At 44.4% G+C, this 20,618-nt stretch overlaps 3 protein-coding genes across 3 annotated transcripts; 1 reads left to right on the forward strand and 2 right to left on the reverse strand.

The window, feature by feature from the left end:
- Window positions 1-173: 173 nt before the first annotated feature.
- On the reverse strand, window positions 174-12,489 carry LOC113505914 (exocyst complex component 1). The gene is made up of 12 exons (XM_026888787.1): window positions 12,127-12,489; window positions 11,373-11,930; window positions 11,120-11,287; window positions 10,882-10,998; window positions 5,096-5,176; window positions 4,872-5,026; window positions 2,809-3,025; window positions 2,250-2,448; window positions 2,022-2,179; window positions 1,038-1,149; window positions 840-964; window positions 174-607 (listed from the first exon to the last, which is right to left on the reverse strand). The coding sequence occupies exons 1-12, from the start codon at window positions 12,193-12,195 to the stop codon at window positions 509-511; spliced, it is 2,058 nt and encodes a 685-aa protein (XP_026744588.1). The 5' UTR covers window positions 12,196-12,489; the 3' UTR covers window positions 174-508.
- A 219-nt stretch (window positions 12,490-12,708) lies between these two features.
- Window positions 12,709-13,767, forward strand: LOC113505915 (prefoldin subunit 2). Its single transcript, XM_026888788.1, has 2 exons — window positions 12,709-13,042; window positions 13,176-13,767. Exons 1-2 carry the CDS (start codon window positions 12,903-12,905, stop codon window positions 13,465-13,467), a joined length of 432 nt encoding a protein of 143 aa, XP_026744589.1. The 5' UTR covers window positions 12,709-12,902; the 3' UTR covers window positions 13,468-13,767.
- Window positions 13,768-14,224: 457 nt separating this feature from the next.
- LOC113505852 (molybdenum cofactor biosynthesis protein 1) lies at window positions 14,225-20,603 on the reverse strand. The gene is made up of 6 exons (XM_026888693.1): window positions 18,794-20,603; window positions 18,622-18,706; window positions 18,480-18,543; window positions 18,260-18,398; window positions 17,863-18,185; window positions 14,225-16,440 (listed from the first exon to the last, which is right to left on the reverse strand). Exons 1-6 carry the CDS (start codon window positions 19,157-19,159, stop codon window positions 15,873-15,875), a joined length of 1,545 nt encoding a protein of 514 aa, XP_026744494.1. The 5' UTR covers window positions 19,160-20,603; the 3' UTR covers window positions 14,225-15,872.
- Window positions 20,604-20,618: the final 15 nt, after the last annotated feature.

The raw sequence follows: 20,618 nt of genomic DNA on the forward strand, positions 1-20,618 counted from the left end.
CAAATCAACTTCCCATTTCTGATTGTGTAGTCATTCATTTATATTGTGTGACAATGCAATATTATTATGAAATTGTGCTCATCTGATGCTGGAACTAGGAGATAGCTATAGGACGGGGATGTTGCGCATATCAAGGATTTAGGAATCGATAATCGATGAAGATTCAATAAAAGTTTCAAGATGCGACAAGTAATATATTTGGATCAATTTATAAGGCAGAGTGGAGTCATCGAATGCCACAGTCGAAATTTCAAATGCCCTTTATTACATTTTTTACGCAAAGCTTTATACATATTCTTCAATCCATTTTTACTCAAAAGTAAAAAATGGGAAAAACACTTATAAAATAACTAACATAATGTAAATATTATACACGTTATTTATTATTGATATAAATGTCGCCAATGTAGCACCACGTTTGACATATTTGCTACCATTGAGGCACATAATAATACTAAGTAGTTTCTATGTACACAATAATATCAGTGAGGATGCGGCGCGGCGGGCGTCAGTGCTCGCGCGCGATGTCGGAGAAGGCGTCGAGGATGTGCTGCGTGGTAAGCGGCAGCGCCAGCCCCGCCGCCGGGTAGCACGCCGCGATGCGCGCCTGCGGGACACTACAGTTATTCCCACTCCCAGGGGTACCTTTCTGTTACGCATATTTTCGTCCGCGTACGGATCTATCCGTGCGAAGTAACTGAATAACAAAAAAATTAAAGAAAAACAAAATCTGTTTGCTCATTTCACAAAGGTGTTTTCTCCCGCATGCGAACTAGACCCGTGCATGGGCGAAAATACATGTAACAGGAAAGGGATACTCCTAGCGCGGCCTCGCCTACCTGCAGCGCCACGTGCTGCGCGATGAACTCCTCCTGCATGGCGCGCCACACCACCTGCAGCAGGCCGCCCTCCTCGCTCAGGTGCTTCTCCACCGTGCGGTACAGCCGGTGCAGGGACTTGCGGACTGCCAACGTACACAACATGAGTACTCGCTCGGGCTCACGCAGCAGCCGCCGAGCCGGCCTGGCTGTCCGTACCTTCGTGCGCGGGGTATAGCGCCAGCAGCCGGCGCAGTTCGTGCTTGCTGAAGGCGGCGCGGTAGCACACCTCGTCCTCGCGCACGCCCTGCGCCACCGCCTCCGACACGCCCTGCACTCACACACTGCTACAGCGGACTCCACTCTCACATTATATTATAACAACCTGCCACTTTTACTTGTAAAATTTTAATTAATTCCGGAAGCTGAAAACTGTTGTTGTGCTTAACGATAATAATAAAATGATGAAGAGTTGGAGCTGGTTGGTGGCCTTAGGAGCTCTCTTATAAAAGTATGGAAAGTAGTAGAGTAACTCGTCAAAGCACATGCCTTGACGAATTACTAACGGTTTACTCTACATTTAGGTACTCCATATGAGATGAGAAACGACCGACCATGTTCGGTTCATTCCGCTACAACTACATGAACTTTCGCGGGTCTGCTGGCAGAAATTTTATTTTCTTAAGAAATAGGCAGTACCCTGGAACATCATTTATATATATATTATTTTTAAGACTTTTTGTGTCATTGGCCTAACCCCAACTATGATGGGGTCGGCTACCAGTCTAACCGGTTTCAGCTAAATACCAGTGTTTTACAAGGAGCGACTGCCTATCTGACCTCCTCAACCCAGTTACCTGGGCAACACGACACCCCTTGGTTAGACTGGCTGTCAGACTTTTTCAAGCTTCTGACTACCCGTAACGACTGTCAAAGATGTAGGAATAACAGCCGGGACCCACAATTTAACGTGTCTTCCGAATCACGGAGGAACTCGCAATGACAAAGATGGTCACCCATCTACGCACCAACCGCGTCCAGCATAGCTTAACCTGTGATCGAATCACTTATGGCACAGCCACGAGCTCCTTTTATAGCACAGCCACGAGCTCCTCTTTTAAGACTTAGTGTGAGTACATAAATTACTAGAGACACATACATAACACTAGAGTATACTAGTCGTGCCATGCAGTGTCCACATACCTCAAAGAACTGCGTGAGTTTCTCGAGCGGGCGGCCGAAGTACTGCGTGACGTAGGCCCGCAGCGCGTCCGAGTAGCGCGCGCGGCACTCGCGGCGCAGCGCCTCCAGCGCGGGCACGCGCAGCGCCGACAGCGCGCCGTGCAGCCGGTGGTAGTTCTCTGCGGGAGGCGGGTCAGGCGGGTCAGGCGGGGCGGGCAGGCGGCCGACCCGCCCCGCGCTCGCACTCACCCATGTGCAGCACGGCGCGCGGCGTGCGCGGGTGCTCGGCGTGCTGGATGGCGTGCATCATGGCGCCCGCCAGCGACAGGTACCAGCGGTCCAGGTCGGCGCGCCGCCCGCTGGCCGCGAAGATACCCTCGCACGCGCTGCTCAACGCCTCTAACTCCTGCACGAAACTCAGCAGTCCACATTTCGGTTTCTTAGCGGCCTGTAAAAATAATCAAATATTATTTATGAGTTAGTTACATTTACCTCAAAGTATGTTCTAACAAGAATAGTCTCCAGAATTATGTCGTACGAATTTGTGACGTTTCACGACACGTCGTCAATAATCACAACGTTTGCTTTTAAGCGTTAATTTGACTAATAATATGATTATTTTATTTATTTTGAATCTAGTGCCAATAGCTTAGTTCTACGAACCTTTGAAGAAATTAAAAAAAAAACATGTTGAACCACACGCTTCTGCCATATTTATTTGATACCAACTGAACTCTCTTATTTTAAAACTCAATAATTGGTAAGTTCATCTAAGTAAGCGCTGCTGGATGACGAGACTAAAGTTAACCTGTTTAACAGCATCGGGCAAAGCCGCGAGTCGCTCGGCCACGCTGCGGTCGGCGCCTCGCTTGGCGGCCACGGCCACACCCGCCAGCGCCGCACGCGCCCACCGCGCCTCGCCCGCGCCCCCGCCCGCGCCCCCGCCTGCGCCCCCGCCTGCGCCCCCCGCCTCCGCCGCGCCTAGCACGCGCCGCCCCACGCAGGCTAGCGCACGCATAGCGCCACTGAACAAAGAATCGTCTTACATAAACACGCCAACTTTACAACGCGCGATATATCACGGGAACCACAATTTAACCCGGGAAACGTAGGTAGGACCTCGCCATGACATAGATCCCCACCTACGAACCCGTCTCCGAACCGACCGCATCAAGCGTATCTTAACTTGTCATTGACCAATTTGTGCAGTTATAGCTTAGCCACGAGCTCCTATTTCGTAAATGGATATTAAAATTAAACTATTAAATGATGCTACGGTTTACTGACGCGTATTTATCGGGATTGCGACTTTCATTGGAATCAGTTTGAGATTACATTGTTTACTTAAAATTAAGAGCCATTTCACATTTTTTCCCGAATTGTTAAGACTTTGAGCTTCTCGATTACCATCTTAGGTAATACCTAGAATTTATTGAACGAGTATAAAATGTAGGTTAATCTTTTATATTGACGTTTAATGAAACACATTTACTAAAATCGCTTTGTTTTATTTGTAATGACCCATCTCCCACAACCATTTTACTGAAAAATTGCCGCAGAGTCAACTTCGGAGTCCTGAATCTATCAATAATACTCATAAATGAAACTTAAAAAAATACATACAGGGTCAGACATGTATTTTTGTAGTCGTTTAATGAAATAGATTCCTGAATTTTATTACCATTAATGAGTAAAAAAATAAATTCTTCGACCAATTTTTCACTTTTATTTTGTTTTTTATACGTGTTTTTTGGTTGAAATACGAAATAATTGTGAAAATAAAATTATTCCAGAATAATCTATGTTCTTTAGACAATCGAACCCTATAGTTATTTTGACAATATTTGCATAAATTTTGTCAAAATATCAATTTGAACATCAGTCTAAATCACAATAAATTACTAAACGTAAGTGTGCACCGATCAGAACGGCGCGAGCGCCCGTCGAGGAAGGACCTGTGCAATTTTTTCCGTCGTCCCGATTTCCGAGCGCTCACGAAATAAAGTGAATATTATACTACGACCACATAATTTTGATCCGCTTTGCATTTTTTTTTTTCGTTAGTTAAATTTTGTTTGTTTTCACATATTGATAAGATGTGTTTTTTTTTGTCAAATAATTATATATTTTTTTTATTAATTGTTTGTAATAAGTAAGTAGGTATATCAGTTGTCTGGTTAAATATATTTATTTTTATATTTTATTTTATTTTTTTTATTCTATATTTAACATTGATTTATATGTAGATATCGGAAATTAATAGTTATTTTTTTAGCATTTTAGAATGAGAAACCGTCTAAACCGCATGGAAGAGGGTAGCACTTTTGTATTTGATCCGACGTAGACGACAAGGGAACACCGGCCCCATTGTACATCCACCCCGTGTTCTATTTTACATAATTTTACCATTTTTTTATAAGTATCATTTGCTATAAGTATTTTACATAATACCTATCAGTGTTCCTTTGTTTATTTTATTTAGCGTAATGTGTAAACGCATTACGCTAAATAAAATATTAAATTTTTCATAATCTATAATTTTTACCAAAACATATTACAATAACGGCTCAAGATTGTTTCGTCGGTCTTGACTCTCATGTTACACTGTTTATATTGCATTCGTGTGACTCGCTACGCACACATAGACAATGACGCACTCTTTTGCCTAAACTTGAGCGCGATCATTTTGTGAAATGGCTCTTAAAAGCATTATTTACAGAATTATGCATGTCCGTAGGTAGTTTTGTTGGATGTTGCATCAGATTTAACGTTTTTAGCACAAAGTAAATGAAATAATTATAATATGAAGAGGTAAAACCTTCCGGAAACAAAAGTAGCCGAGATAATATTAGTGCTTAAAATGATACTTACTAGGGGTCATGGCGTTCCACGTGCGAAACAAGCGCCACCAGGTCGGTCTCGAGCGACGGGAACAGCTCGGACATGAAGCGGCGTGTCTCGGAGGCGGCGCGCGCGCGGGCCTCGCCGCGCTCGCCCTCGCTGCGCTCCCCGTCCCCGCTCTCTGCCTGCCCCCCAACTATTATTAAGATACAGAGTCCAAGCATCTCACCATTTACAACCTCTAACTAACTTACCTTCACATCTATATCCAAGAAGAAGAATTGAGTACAAAAGTCTTGCTCTGCATTACACAAGTTCTCGACCAAGCTCAGCACCTGCAGGAAGTTTACAACTGAGTGTAAGATAGGTTATGAGTCATGAGTATACGTCAGGACTTCCGGTTTGTGTTTGGTGACTGACACATGTGGAGTTTGTTTCTATTAGGCTTTTAAGCTATAGAAAGTTATTTTCGGTGTGTTCTGTGATTATTTGTGCTGTCTGTGTGCGTTTTGTTTGTTTTGTGTTTGTTTAAGTGTCACATAGAAGGTAACAAGCCCTTTTTTACACCTTTTATGCGTGCAACGCTCGTCCACCATGGAAGTGGATGACAGGCCTCCGGGCCGGCCCCCAGATCCCGATGAACCCCCGCAACCTGACCCAATCAATCCTACCCAAACTGTTCCCAACATTCAATCCCAGGAGTTATTTCCCCATACTCCGTTATTAACAGTGCCGTTATCCTCCTTTGAGGCGATAGAATCCCAAGTTTTACACAAACGTAAACGCGCTATCAACGAGGCTGCTCCAGAAGGTAATCATGACGATGATGCTACATCTGGCAAGCGAGACAGGACTACTGCCCCGTCTCTAATTGCTAGATCTAAATACTCGAATACAGATGTCGCTCCATTTATCGTTTTTGCATCTTTGGTTGAGTCTGACCCTAAGTCTGGTACATCTATCCATCCTGTGAAATTTGGACAGATGTTGTTGAGACTGAAAGTTAAAAATATAACGCAGGATGGGATTAAAAAGATAGGCAGGAATCGGATCTCGGTAGAATTTAAGGGCCCAGAGGATGCTAATGCATTCCTGAACAACTCGGAAATTAAGGGCAAAGGATATAATACTATGATTCCTACTTTCAATATCACTAAAATGGGTGTAGTAAAAGGTGTTCCGGCTGATTGGACTGACCTGGAGTGCTCAGATAACCTTTCAACCCCAGTAGGTTTCGGAAAAATTCTAAAAATTCGCAGGATGAATAGAAGAGTGCAGAATGAAGGCAAAACGGAGTGGGTTCCAACCTCCACAGTTGTGTTAACATTCGATGGTCGGACACTCCCTGAGCGGGTGTTTTGCTGCCACAACGCCCTTCCTGTAGAGCTATACCACTTCCCTACTGTACAGTGTTACGGGTGCTGTAAATATGGTCACACTAAAACACAGTGCAGGTCCAAACCGAGGTGCTACCGCTGTGGGGCGGAACACTTTGGAGACAGTTGCACTGTTGATGAGCCAAACTGTTTGTACTGTGACGGTCGTCACAATGCAAATAGTCAGCAGTGCCCAGAATACATGAGACAGAGGAATATTAAAGTAAGCATGTCAGAGAAAAACATCTCCTATTCAGAGGCAGCAAAACTATTCCCTCCTGTCAAGAAATCTTTCGCTGATGTTCTAACATCAGCTCCCTCTATATCCCATCCTCTACAGCCTTCCCAAACTCCTCATCCTATGCACCCCCTCCAGGCGTCCACTACATCCTACAGGAAGACTGTCTTCCTTCGCCCTAAGACCCACGCCCCGCTGGCCCCTGGTTATAACCAACGGGCTCACCAGGAACTAATTAATAGTTACTCCTTCCCTCCCTCTCCCAATGGTAGTGCCCTAATAAATAAACCTCCACCCCCAAGTGAGAGTGCATCTACAATCGAACAGATTGTGATGCTCCTTACTACTCTCCTGTCCAACTATTCCTTACCGGACCACGTTGCCAACAAACTTGTAAAATCCATCCAAGTCCACCACATTCCATCTCCTGCAGTGGAACGCCAGGAGTGCGCTCCCGAAAAAACATGAGATATCTCACCTTATTAACTTGATCTCACCAGCAATATTTGCTATATCTGAGACGTGGTTAACTCCACGGCTCAATTTTAGAATTCCCGGGTATAGCACGCTCCGGGATGACCGTCCTGACGGTTATGGCGGAGCTGCGATGCTCGTGAATAACTCCCTATCTTACTCCCTTCTTTCCCTTCCTTCTCATGGAGATGAGATTAATGCTGTGGGTGTTAACCTTCTGGGCATTAATTTTATCTCTATTTATATCCCGTCTCCTAACCCTCTGTGTTTAGAATTTGTTAAGAATATATGTGTTGTCCATAAACCCATCATAATTTTGGGCGATTTTAATTGCCATCATGGTCTTTGGGGATCCGACCATTGTGACAGTCCAGGCTTTGATTTAGTGGATATAATGGATGAAGTGGGACTATGTGTCCTAAATAATGGGTCAGAAACTCGATTACCCAGACCAGGACAAAGTAAAAGCTGTGTAGATCTTACCCTTTGCTCGGCAAGTTTGATGGGACAATTGGAGTGGAAACGATTGGGGCTAACATATGGCAGTGACCATTACCCAATCTGTTCCACTCTGAGTAACAGAAGACTTCCACAGAGGGACAAAACTCCGCTTTTAAAATACAGGCTCTCAGATGCTAAATGGGACTTGTATTCTCAAAATCTGGATAGCATGGTTACCGCTTTACCCAGTGTATCTTCTGAGAATCTGGACGCCTGTATGGGGCAATACTTGGGTTCTATTCTTTTGGCAGCTGACGGCTCTATCCCGATTAAAAATTCTGCCTCTGGTAGGCTCTCATCCCCGCCTTGGTGGGACCGTGAGTGCTCTGCCATGGTTAAATCCCGGAGGGAGGCGGAATTTAAATATGTTCGGGCTATGTCGGTAGCGAACCTGATTGAATATAACCGAATTGTTGCTCAGTCCAGGCGTCTATTTAGGAAAAAGAAGCGTGAAGGTTGGAAGAATTTCTGTGCATCCCTTACCCCTACAACCCCATCCTCCATAGTATGGAAAAAATTCAAAGGATATAGTCGCGGCTGCTCAGACCAAAACCCCACCTCGATTCCCCATGACCTAGCCCTAACTTTCCTCACAAAACTAGCCCCGCCCTATGTTCCCCTTAGTGAGGAATGCCCTATACTCCAACCCTCCCCTCCTTCCAATGATCCTCTAGACATGCCATTTACAATCCGTGAATTAGAGACTGTTCTCAACCACGTTCGAGACTCGGCTCCGGGTGTAGATGGCGTGCCTTACTCCTTCTTTAAAAATTCCGGGGAGCACAGCCGACTTTATCTTTTATCCCTCCTCAACACCTGTTTCGCCCTCACATATATTCCTGACTCCTGGAAGACCCAACTCATCATCCCAATCCTAAAACCCGGTAAATCCCCTGATTGCGCAGACCACTACCGGCCCATTGCCTTGTCGCCGGTGATTGCTAAGTTGTATGAGCACCTCATTAAAAACCGGTTGGTATGGCTCATAGAAAGTCGTGGCCTTCTAGCGGAGACTCAGTTTGGATTTCGCAGGGGATCTAGCACGATGGATAGCTTAGGCGTCTTACTGACAGACATCCGCATCGCTCTGTCTAGAAATGACTCAGTTCTCGCGGTGTTCCTAGACATTTCAGCTGCCTACGACAACGTCCTCCTTTCCGTACTCAGAAGTAAGTTACGTCAGCTGAGTATACCGTGTAAGATGCGACAAGCTATAGGTAGGCTACTGTCGGGACGTAAAGTTCAGCTCCATATCCCAGGTGAAAATCTTGAACCAAGGACCGTTTGGCGTGGACTTCCCCAGGGTTCGGTACTTAGTCCCATCCTGTACAGCATCTACACTTCGGACCTACACACGTCTCTCAACGTCGACTGTCGGATCTTACAGTATGCGGATGACCTGTGCTTATATGTGTCGGGTTCATCCATGGAACGAGCAGCGGAATCCATGCAAATATCCCTCGACTCATTAAATCACTGGCTTATGTCCCATGGACTCAGTTTATCAGCCCCTAAGAGCTCCTGTGTAATTTTCACTCGGAAACGAGTTTGTCCAGATGTTCGCCTGGAAATCGAAGGATCTCCCATTACGGTTGTAGACCGGGTGAGATTTCTAGGAGTCATCTTGGACTCGAAGTTATCTGGAGCCTCCCATATTGACTATGTTTCCAATAAATGCGTGAGGAAGATAAACTTGTTGCGGGCTCTGGCAGGCGTTTGGTGGGGTGCTCACCCATTTACTCTTAAACTCATTTACAATGCCGTAATAAGGAGTTCATTAGATTATGGAACCTTCTGGCTGGAACCATGCAGCAAAACTGCAATGGCTAGGCTGGATTCCATTCAATCAAAGTCTCTCCGCATTGTTTTGGGTTGCATGAGGTCTACCCCGATTAACGCTTTGCAAGTCGAGAGTGGCGACCCTCCTCTTTCTCTCCGTAGGCAGTATCTTGCGGATAAGTTCATTTACAAGTCCTACTTTCTTTCTACCCACAAGATTCTGCCTAAACTGGCTACCTTGCACCACTTGTGCAATCAAAGTTCTTATTGGAGACATAAGGACATCCCTCTCTTTATAAATTCTTACAGAAAAATAAGGATGGTGGAGGTAAACGCCCCAGTTCGCCAGTGTACTAAATTACCCGTCTATACCTCCCCATATAGTGTTTTAAATTTTGTTCCCCTAGTTTTCAACAACATAGGTATAAATAAGGAAACGGTACAGGCTAATGACAGGTTTTGTCAAATTATAAGCGACAAATGGTCGGATTATGCTAGGTTCTATACCGATGCATCTAAACTATCCCCAGACGGCTGTACCGGTGTTTCAGTTTATATCCCCAACTCTCAAACCTTCCTCCAGTTCCAGTGCCCTCCAGAAACATCTGTTTTCACTGGAGAGTGCATTGGCATTTTCGAGGCATGTTTGTACATATCATCACACAGCAATATTTCAAAAGCTGTTATTTTCTCTGACTCCAGTAGTGCCCTGGAGGCTATTGTCAAGAATCCCTTTAAGGATTTTCTGCGCAGTCCCATTATCTTTGACATTAAAAACCTTTTGCTTTCTTGCTCCAATAAGGGCGTAGAGGTTATATTGGCATGGATTCCCGGACATAGAGGTATTACAGGCAACGAGTGTGCAGACGTTGCAGCTAAAGCTGCTGTTTCCAGCAGCTTCGCAGACCGGAAGCATTTTTCAATTGAAGTTTACGACTTGATCCATAGCGCAAAACCCGATCTCTTCGAGGCCTGGCAGTCTTATTGGTCTGAGACCAGTAAGGCCAAAGGCGGAGCATATGCAGCAATCCAGCCTACTATTCCATCTAAACCATGGTTTTATAAATTCAAAAAGGTTCCAAAGACGGTTACGTCAGTGATATGCCGTATCCGTATTGGTCATTGCTGCACTCCAGTTTTCCTCCATAAAATTAAAGTCCGCGACAGCCCACTTTGTGAGTGTGGTCAGGACGAAGGTTCGATCGACCACATTTTTCTAAATTGCTCCCTGCACAACACTTGCGCCTTGGATCGGGTCGTGACTCGGTTGGAAATTCAAAGGCCAGTAAACATCCGCCACCTCCTGTCCTTTTTCCCTAATCCCCAAATTATATGTGCGTTTTGTAGATTTGTTAAAGCTAACAATATTAAATTATAACTATGTAGTATATTCGTGTAAATAGTATTTATTGTAAGTATTAGCATAATATACTAACACTTATTTTGTGTTGTTTTAGGTACCGGAATGCTGCCGAAAAGACACTTGTATTCCAGTCAGATCTCACAGTGCCCATGTGTGGTCATAACACGACACTGGCAGGAATTGCTAAAACAATTAGCAGATTGCCACAAAAAAAAAAAAAAAAAAAAAAAAAAAAAAAAAAAAAAAAAAAAAAAAAGATAGGTTATAATATTCATGATAAACTCCTAAGGTAATTAGTATATTTCTCACATTATCCAGTGGCTCATCAGAACGGTCGGGCGGCGCAGTTGCAAATGCTGCACGGGCCGTTTCACATGCACTGCGCACCTCACGTTCATACACTCGAGCCCACGTGCTAACGTATACCTGCACAAAACTGTGTTAGTTTACGATATGGCCTACTGAGTATTGAGACCATAGAAATCTAAATAATAACTTATTATTTGAGACCGAAATAAAATAAATAATTATAATAAGTTATAATAACCTTCGCGAGCGCCTCAAAAGCCTTCTCATCCATATCTTTCAGCCAGCGCATGAAAGGTGCATAAGGCATGAGCTCGGCATGATGTCGGTGCGGCCTTGATTCATGCGCCGCTTCGTTGCCAAGGTGTATCAAAGCGTTATTCAGGTGTCGCGCCAGCGCCGCTGCTAGCTGCATGACACAAAATACAAATTGATGAAAAAGTTGTACAATTAAGAATAGTTAGGATAGTGTTAGTGTACACTTGGTATATAACCTGGTCACGCGCGCGTGTCAAGCGGCGTAATCGTTCTCGCACAGCGGCAAGGCGACGGCGCGAAGCGGGTGCGGAGGCCTCTGCTCGCAATGCGCCTCGCAACGCTTCTCCCGCCGCCAACGCCCGCGCTCGACCCTCTACCGATGTTAGCGATACCTCAGCCAAGGAATCTAGGTCTCTCAGAGGTTCGGCATCAAGCCAGCTATACAGTTCCGACAGCTCTGCAAGCAACGAGCGTGCATTAGCATCAGCACGAGCGGCGTCGGAGCGCGCGTGTGGTGCAGCCGGCGCGGCGCGAGCTAAGGAATCGTATCGACGCAGCCGTTGCGCTAGTGACGCTCCGGCGCCCAGTGCGGCCTCAAGGCGGGCAGCCAGAGCCGCGCCGGCGCCGCCGCTCTCGGTGGCTGCGGCGAGCATGCCGCCCACGTTGAGCGCGTCAAGTCTCGCCAGCCGGCTGCCAAGACGACGCACGCGGTGCTCGGCGTCGGCATCCGCCGGCTCGGCGTCTTCCAATAATGCACCTAACGCTGCGTCTGATGGTGTCACATCGTCGATTGCCTGTCGACCGACATTTATTGTATAAGTAGCAAGTTGTTTACTCGACTTTAGTAGCATTCAAAGTATTCAAACTTGTCTTTATTGTAACTGTTCTGAAGTTCGTTCCTGTATCATTCAACGTAGGGCGTATGACAATAGTCCTATATTTTGATACGCCCTACGTTGAATGATACAAGACAACAAGCAGCTAGCGTACCGTGTCTGTATATGGCTGGTCTTTATTGCTCTCCCATTCTCGCTGAAGGACTGTCTCTTCATACTTCATATTGAATCAATACACTTTCTATTTTGTAAAGACCACGATTCTTAAATTGAAAAGAGGATAAGTTCAAGTTGTATAGAACAATTTAAACACGACAGCTTTCCAATGGAAAAAAAATCACAATATCCGATAATACTTATAGTATCATGTGTTTCAGCAGTATTTACAACACTGGTCATTAAAAAAAATAGGTATGTCTATCCAATTTCTTAATGGAAACAAATTTTAATTTTATCCTGTTTATTTGGTTCGCAACATTATTTGACAAATTTCACTCTGAGATGTCAACTGTCACCATGACATTATCGACTCGCCGAGAAATGAGATCATTGGTTTCTCATTTGATCATTGCTCGAAACATGTCAGTAGTAAATAATTTTTATATGAATTTCAGTTCAATTAAAAAATATCCATCAATTCTTCATTAATTATCCTTAATAAATGTGTAAAGATATTTCATAAAATAAACGTAAAATGAATGAATATTGTCTACGGTGCGCGGCGAGATCGTAACTCCAAAGACAAGGCATACCTAAATGACTAGAGATAACCTTAAAGTGAACATTTGTTGTGAAGTTTTGAAATTAGCAAAGTTGGTTATTATTTTCCCATAAGTCTGATATTTGAATTAAACTATAACTGTTAATTTGTTGTTATTGAATATAAAACTAACTGGTTTTAATCACACAATTTTGATTGAAAATAAAACAATGTCTCAAAAACCTGTTCCTGAAAATTCTAAATCAAAGTCAAACGAGGAAATCTTCTCGGGTTTTCAAGCTCTTCGAGCTGAACAACGACAACTCGCTAATAAAATTTCCGAATTAGAGATGGATCACAATGAACATAAGTAAGCAAGCCAGTTCAAATCAGATTATGCCTTGAAGTTAAAATTTAAAGGCGTGTTGTAAATAATTACCGAAGATATAATATATTATATACTTCTTAGTGCTACATTGTTAACACTTGAACTTTTCTTCCAGAATAGTAATTGACACCCTCCGAGGAGTAGATAAAACTCGTAAATGTTTTCGAATGGTCGGAGGCGTATTAGTAGAACGCACAGTAGCTGAAGTCCTACCCGAGCTTGAAAGCAATTGTGATCAACTTCCTAAAGCTCTTAAATCACTAGAAGACCAACTTACTAAAAAAGGGCAGGAGATAAATGAATATATAGAATGCCATGACATCCGCTTGCAGCGTGTGGACCGCCCACAAGCAGAGGCAGCACCTGAGCAACCCTCCAAGTCTAATGTTCTTGTTGCTAGTGGTTGAAAAGTTAGAAACAACCTCATCTTCCGTGATACTTTAACCATGCTAATCTGACTATCCACATTAAAGTTAACAAAGTCCATAACCACTTCTTAATTTAGTCATGCCTTATTTATTATGCTTAATGTGGATTGTTAGCTGCAGTTGCATCCACAACGAATACAAACCAAGTGAACATTGCGTAAGTGTTTACTTTGGTAAAAAGATGTATCACACCTACTAATACTGTGCTTTTATGTAAGCTTTTTGTGAAGTTGGATCTATTATGTTTTGAATTTTATGAATAAACACTTAACACCAAAACTAGTTTTCTTTCATTAGTATTTAAGCAGTACTATGTTATCTTCTATCTATACTTATAATAAAATTGTAGAGGGGCCAATTCTGTACATTTTTATATTAAAAAAATAACTATTAGGGGGTGATTAGTGGTCGATACTGATGCCAAAAATGCAATCAGTAAAATTTTTGTCTGTCTGTCTGTGTCTTTATAGAAACAAAAACTACTCGACGGATTTTAACGAAACTTGGTACGATTATTCTTCATACTCCTGAGCAGGTTATAGTATACTTTTTGTCACGCTATACTGCCTCTTGAATCAATCTTTCTATTAAAAAAACCGCATCAAAATCCGTTGAGTAATTTTAACTATTAATCAGTCATAAGGACAAAGAAAACGACTTAGTTTTATACTAAGTAGTGATTACGATTGCTGTGGGTATAAAATGTCTCTAGTGAAGTTTAAATAAGTAGATATGATTAATATAAGTATGGTGCATTTATTATTCATGTTTTGTAAACAAAATCACACCTTTATTATAAAATGTAAAATATATATAAAAACATCAACAAAGTAAATCACACTGATGAACAAAAACAAGTTTCCTTGTCCGGTACTACTTATACTTAATTAATAACAACAGGGTATATATAACGAAACTACCCCATTGAAATATCTAAAACAAACTCAAGTCAAGGGTCCAATACGTTAGGGGTTAAAGTATTAAATTGACGAGCCATTCTCACATGGTATATTCGAGCATTTTAAAACATTAGATTTTCGATATTCAGTTGTTTTTTATTCAGTTTAGACTAGAAAGACTTCAAAGAAAATTCAATGATACTTAAATACGAGTTCTGTCTCTAAAGTGACCGTGCGATATTTTAAACGATGATAATGATTAGTAGTAAATATTGAGTAACTAATATTTTACAAAATAAAATACCATATAAATCGCCAATTTCATACTTTATCCCTGATACGTTGGTCTCATGGTAAGTGCATCTTACAAATAGATACAGAGAGTCACGTGCGACGCGTTGCACACATGTTTCTAATATATTTTTAAAGGAATAATGGCACTTTTGTTACGTACAATAATTAGCACCATTACGTATCGCAGTCGAGATTTGTAATGCAAGATATTCAGGGCTACCATTTGGTACCATTACCATACCACTACTAGCGCACGAGGTCGTGAGTTAGCAGACAATAGGCGGGCCCACATACATACAAACAAACATTACTAACGAAAAGAAATTTGATAAACATAACTATGTTTATTTTAATATAATATCATAAGATTACATGTTATTACAGCTTACAAAAAAGTACATTTTCTCATGTCTTACTGCCATGCTGAGAACATTAAGTACTCAAAATAAAGATCTTATAGTTATTTTTTGTTTTAATGACATTATCTGTAATTTTTCAACTGACTTTTAAAAGAATGTGTGAGGTTCTCAATTAGTTTCTTTTCATATATTTGTTACCTCAGAACCGGATGAACCGATTTTGTTGATTCTTTACTATCATTTTTTTTGGCTCAGTACTTTTTATTTGAAATCGGATGTACCTTTTTCATTCTTATTGAATCCGCAATAATGGTAAGGATCCGTTCTTTGTATTGATATACTGCTTAGCGAATATAGCTACACTAGTAACCAGTCGTAGTAAGTTATACTAGTTATCTACACCTTCCTATTAATTACAAAAATAAGAAGACTCTATGTTCATCAAATTCATAACGTAAGAAAATAATAATAATTATATTTACAATTATCGAGTTTTACCTCCATAGAAAATGTACTTAGATCACATCGGTCCTTATGCTAATCTTAACCTCTTTTTGTAGGTATGTACTTATCTCTTTTAAAAAATATCTAAATATAAGATCTATGTATTTCGTCACAATATTATAAAAATATATTAAATTATGCTTATATTAACATTTTTATAGTGGAAGCACTTAATATAAAACTAACTCTATAAAATCTAAACGAGGGCTAGATAGATCACTAGGCATGGATTTCTGTCCGATCTCTGTTCGTATTATTTACAACAGTCACAGAACCCACTCTGGTGACAGATGCAGTCCCCATTTGTAGTCTACATTAGTTCCGATAGCTAAAAGTGCATGAAGTTGGTCGGAGCGTAGGTCTCGTCCTGCTTGAGCGGGGACTGGTCGACAGCGCGCAGCGGCGGCGGCGGCGGCGGCGGCGTGACGTCACTGCGGCCGCCGGTCTTGCGCAGCACGCGCAGGTCCGTGATGCGCATGGCGCGGTCCACGGACTTGCACATGTCGTAGAGCGCGAGCGCGGCCACGGCGGCGCCCGTGAGCGCCTCCATCTCCACGCCCGTGCGGCCCGTGGCGCGCGCCTCGCACGTCACGCGCAGCGCGCCGCCCGCCGCCGCCTCGCCGCGCGGCAGCCGCACGCGCACGCGCACCGCGTCCAGCGCCAGCGGGTGGCACAGCGGGATCAGCTCGTGCGTGCGCTTGGCGCCCATCGCGCCCGCCACCTCCGCCACGGTGAGCGCGTCGCCCTTGGGCAGGCGCGCGTCCTGCAGCAGCCGCAGCAGGCGCGCGCCCACCTGCAGCAGGCACTCGGCCTCGGCCACGCGCACGGTCACGGGCTTGCCGCCCACGTCCACCATGCGCGCGCGGCCCTGCGCGTCCAGGTGCGAGAAGGCGCCGCCGTCGTCGGCGTCCGCGTCGCAGGCGGGGGGCGCGGCGCGCTTGCTGTAGGCGCGCGCGGAGGGCGGCGGGCGCGGCGCCCCGCGGGCGAGCAGCGCGAGCGGCAGCGGGGGCACGCGCGGGGGCGGGGGCGCGGCCGCGGCCGCCGGTCGCAGCGGCGGCGCCGACCTGCGCGCTGTGAACGTTCCCACATCACTGAGGCGCGCGGGCCGGGGCTGGCGACGCTGGGCGCGCGCTAGCCGCCTATGAGGATCATCGGCCGGTTCTCCATGCGGGCTAGATTCTCCATGCCTAAAAATACACGCGTATACGGCGTGACGACCTAAACGACGCGAGCCCTGCGTCATTCCTACATCAAACTGCATTCTTTATGTTGATCGCAGCAGAGCCTTGCATCGCCCCGAGGCCCGAACAATATAGCTAAGGATATAACTACTACTTTGTCCAATTTTGGGAAAACCTTCAACATCTTTTTTCATAAAACGTCTCCCGCATTAAGGAACTTAATCCTTGTATAACGTGAGGTTTCACAAAAATTCAAGTCACATGCACAAAGACACGCAGACTCAGGACAATCATTCATGAATCACAAAATTCTTGTCTTACGCGTGGATCGAACCCGCGATACGTCGCGCTCTCCGCTCACGATTCTTGTCTGATACTATTAGCTACGCTACAGCCTCTATTCCTAGAAGCTTTGCTTTGACATTGCTGTCAGATATTAGGACTACAGACTTATTTATTGTAGGATGTTTTTTTTTTTACCGGTACGCTCATCATCATGAGTTGACTTCTTAAGATTTGCGTACGTACCTAGTTTCCTGTCGGTTTTCCTACATAGGAATCACACTTACACTTTGGAACCGCGCACCTAGTCATTACTATACCGTTTTAAAAATACCTGATTAAGCCTAATTATTATAAAAGTTTTAGATTTTAACTTTAAGCAAGGGAGGGCTGGGTCTAAGTTTATTGATTACTAGTTATTCTGGTTCCCACCAGCTTGATCGAGCGGCGAGGTGGCGGGGGCGGGGGCGGGGTACGCGACGGACCTCGGGAGAACCGGGCACGGCCTTAACAAACGATAGGTCGCACTCGGCAGCGTATATACATACATACTCATCTTACAAGTAAGAGTTTGCTCCTCTTGTACCGACATCCCATGAAGTTGTTTTATGAGGCGTGCAGGAAGTTTCCAGGGAACCTAACACCTAAATATAATTATGTGCTCAGTGCAACGATAACTGCTATTATACTTGAAGAGTCATGAAGATGGTACGGAGTCTTTGAAACTCCGGCCTTGGTCGGCTGGGGGACTACCATATTATAGCGAAACTGTTATATAAGATTATTACCATTCATAATACACGATGTTCAGTCTCAAAACAGATCGTGTCACAGTATTGAACTGTATAGCTCAACAAATCACTTTTTTTTAAAGAAAGTGAAATGAGACCGAAATTGATGTTGTAATGCATCGGAGCAATATTGTGATGTGTTTGTGCATTAGTACCTGCGTGTCGCGCCTTCTTGTTGTGTAGCGCGGCCCGCACGAGCGCCGTGAGCTCGGCGTCGTCGGCGCCCGCGCGCAGCTGGTCCCGCAGCGAGACCTCCGCCGCGCCGAACAGGCACACCTTCAGGTTGCCGTCCGCCGTCAGGCGCAGCCTGTTGCACGTCGAGCAGAAGTGCTGCGTCATGGACGAGATGAAACCCACGCTGCCCGCGTAGCCCGGCACGCGCCACACCTGCCGCGACACACACCAGCCCAGGGTCACACACGCAGCTGCGGGGGGGGGGGGTTCAGACGGGGGGCACTCACCCGGGCGGTGTCGTTTTCGCGCGGCGGCGCGGGCTCGGCGTGCGGGTGTCGCTGGAACACGGCCCGCAGCGCCTCGCGGTACGGCACCAGCTTAGAGTCGTCCCATTTGTTACCCGAGAACGGCATGAACTCTATGAACCTGCGAATCCGCAAAAATTACAAAACTGGGACAGTCAGTATGGTGTTTGTTTATGAACCGCTCTCCACAGCCGCCACGTACCTGACCTCTACATCGCGATCGCGAGTGTACTCCACGAAATCGCATATTTCATCATCGTTAAACCCTGGAAGGATGTAAAACCACAGATTAATGAAACCGATATCAGGGGTTTCTAGTGTGAAGTGTGGGGGGCTGCACGCACCTCTCATGAGCACCACGTTGATCTTGACGGGAGAGTAGCCGAGCTGCAGCGCCAGGTCCACACCGGCCAGCACGCGCGCTAACCCCTGCGCCAACACACACATAATCTTCACTCTTATTTACTTGTCAATGGCCTTCAGTACTATGGCGCATATTGTTGTGAAGCTAGTTACCGGGCGGCGCGCCATGCGCTCGTAGCGGTCGGGGCGCAGCGAGTCGAGCGACACGTTGATGGCGGCCAGCCCCGCGCGCTGCAGCGCCGGCAGGCGGCGCGTGAGCACGAGCCCGTTGGTGGTGAGCGACACGCGGCGCACGCCCGCCTCGCGCAGCTCGCGCACCACGTCCGCCAGGTCGGCGCGCAGCGTGGGCTCGCCGCCCGTCAGCCGCACCTTGTCCACGCCGGCCGCCACGAACACGCGCGCCAGCCGCGCCAGCTCCGCGCGCGACAGCAGCGCGCTGCGCGCCGACAGCGGCACGCCCTCCGCCGGCATGCAGTACTGACCTACATACAGCCACTCAATCAGAACTGTGTAACACATCCTTATGATTTATGGCACCTTTAAAATAGTGCTGATTTATCGTTTATCCTATACCGCCCCGCGCCCTACACGCAAGAAATGTTTACGGTTTAATATCGATTCAATTGATTTTAATTTACCATAGAATACTTGTAATAATGTAAATACTGGAAACTATTTATTTGTTCAAATATTAATTGACCACTTATGTATGTGATGTATTATGTATGTACTTATGTATGGTATAGGTACAATAAATAACCGAATTGTAGAATATTTACATCTCTAACTTAAAATAAGTGGCCGGAACTAGTGCGACGACAGTCGACATTGAGGGTTCCAGATTAATAAACCAGAGGCAAAAAAATCAGTTGGATGAAACATAAATGTAGGGGATATTATATTTTAATTGAATACTTGCTTTATAATATTATAATAGGATAGTTGGATAACGTTATTTATTTATCCTTTATGCACATCGTGTACAGAGGCGGAATTAAAGCCTCGGGCATTCTCTACCAGACATGTATGTATGTATTATCTGTGTGGTGCCTCACTGGTTGAGTGGTGTAACCAAATAAATTTAGCTATCGATTTAATAATTCATTTAATTTGTTTTGTTTTTGCAGCGAGACGAGACATTCGGTGCTGGATCTAGCGTGGCTCCCGGCACGAGCCTGTAAAACTTAACTATTATATGAAACCGGTTAGACATATCGTGTGAGTAATAACTTCTTTAAACATGCACACCAAGGCCAGACAAATGTTCCGACTCGGTGAATCGACACTTTCGAATTTGTTCAACATTAATTAAACCAATTTATTTAAACAAAACCTTCGTTTCAATATCTTTTGGAACTGTGTAGATACCGTACTATATAAACAAAGTAACACTTGTTAAAATATTTACGGCGCTAATTACAATAACTAAATACTTACCAACTATTTCGTATTTATATTCTTCCGTGACCTAAACAAAGTACATACGTACACTATCAGTAAATTAAGGAACAAAGATAAGTAGCAGTAGTTAACTGCTGTATTGGTTTCACTATCAGCTATAAAACACATATTTTATTGATGGCCAAACCAATGTCACGAGTGTGTTGATAGTTTCTTCATAATACGAATAAATTATTTATCATCTTGTTCACATTTATCACTAGCGACCCGCCCCGGCTTCGCACGGGAGCAGTGCTAATATACGCCACAAAATTTCTTTAACGTTCTTTATTTTGATAAGGATTCATACCATCGTCGCTGCATCGTTATGAAAAAGCTTTGGAATAAACGAAATTTGAAAAATTTAATACTTGTCGCATTTATTTTGATAAGGATTACCATCTCAACAAAAACAGCTTCACAAAGAAGTTTTGTTTTGGAATAAAGTTATTAGCCAAAATAATAGTTATGGTGAGTCAACCTTAAGAGATAGACATTGCTGTCTGAGACTTTTTTGTAGATTTTTTTATGGTGTACA

The sequence above is a fragment of the Trichoplusia ni genome, chromosome 27 (genome assembly GCF_003590095.1).
Source record: "Trichoplusia ni isolate ovarian cell line Hi5 chromosome 27, tn1, whole genome shotgun sequence".
Classification (NCBI taxonomy): Eukaryota; Metazoa; Arthropoda; class Insecta; order Lepidoptera; family Noctuidae; genus Trichoplusia; species Trichoplusia ni.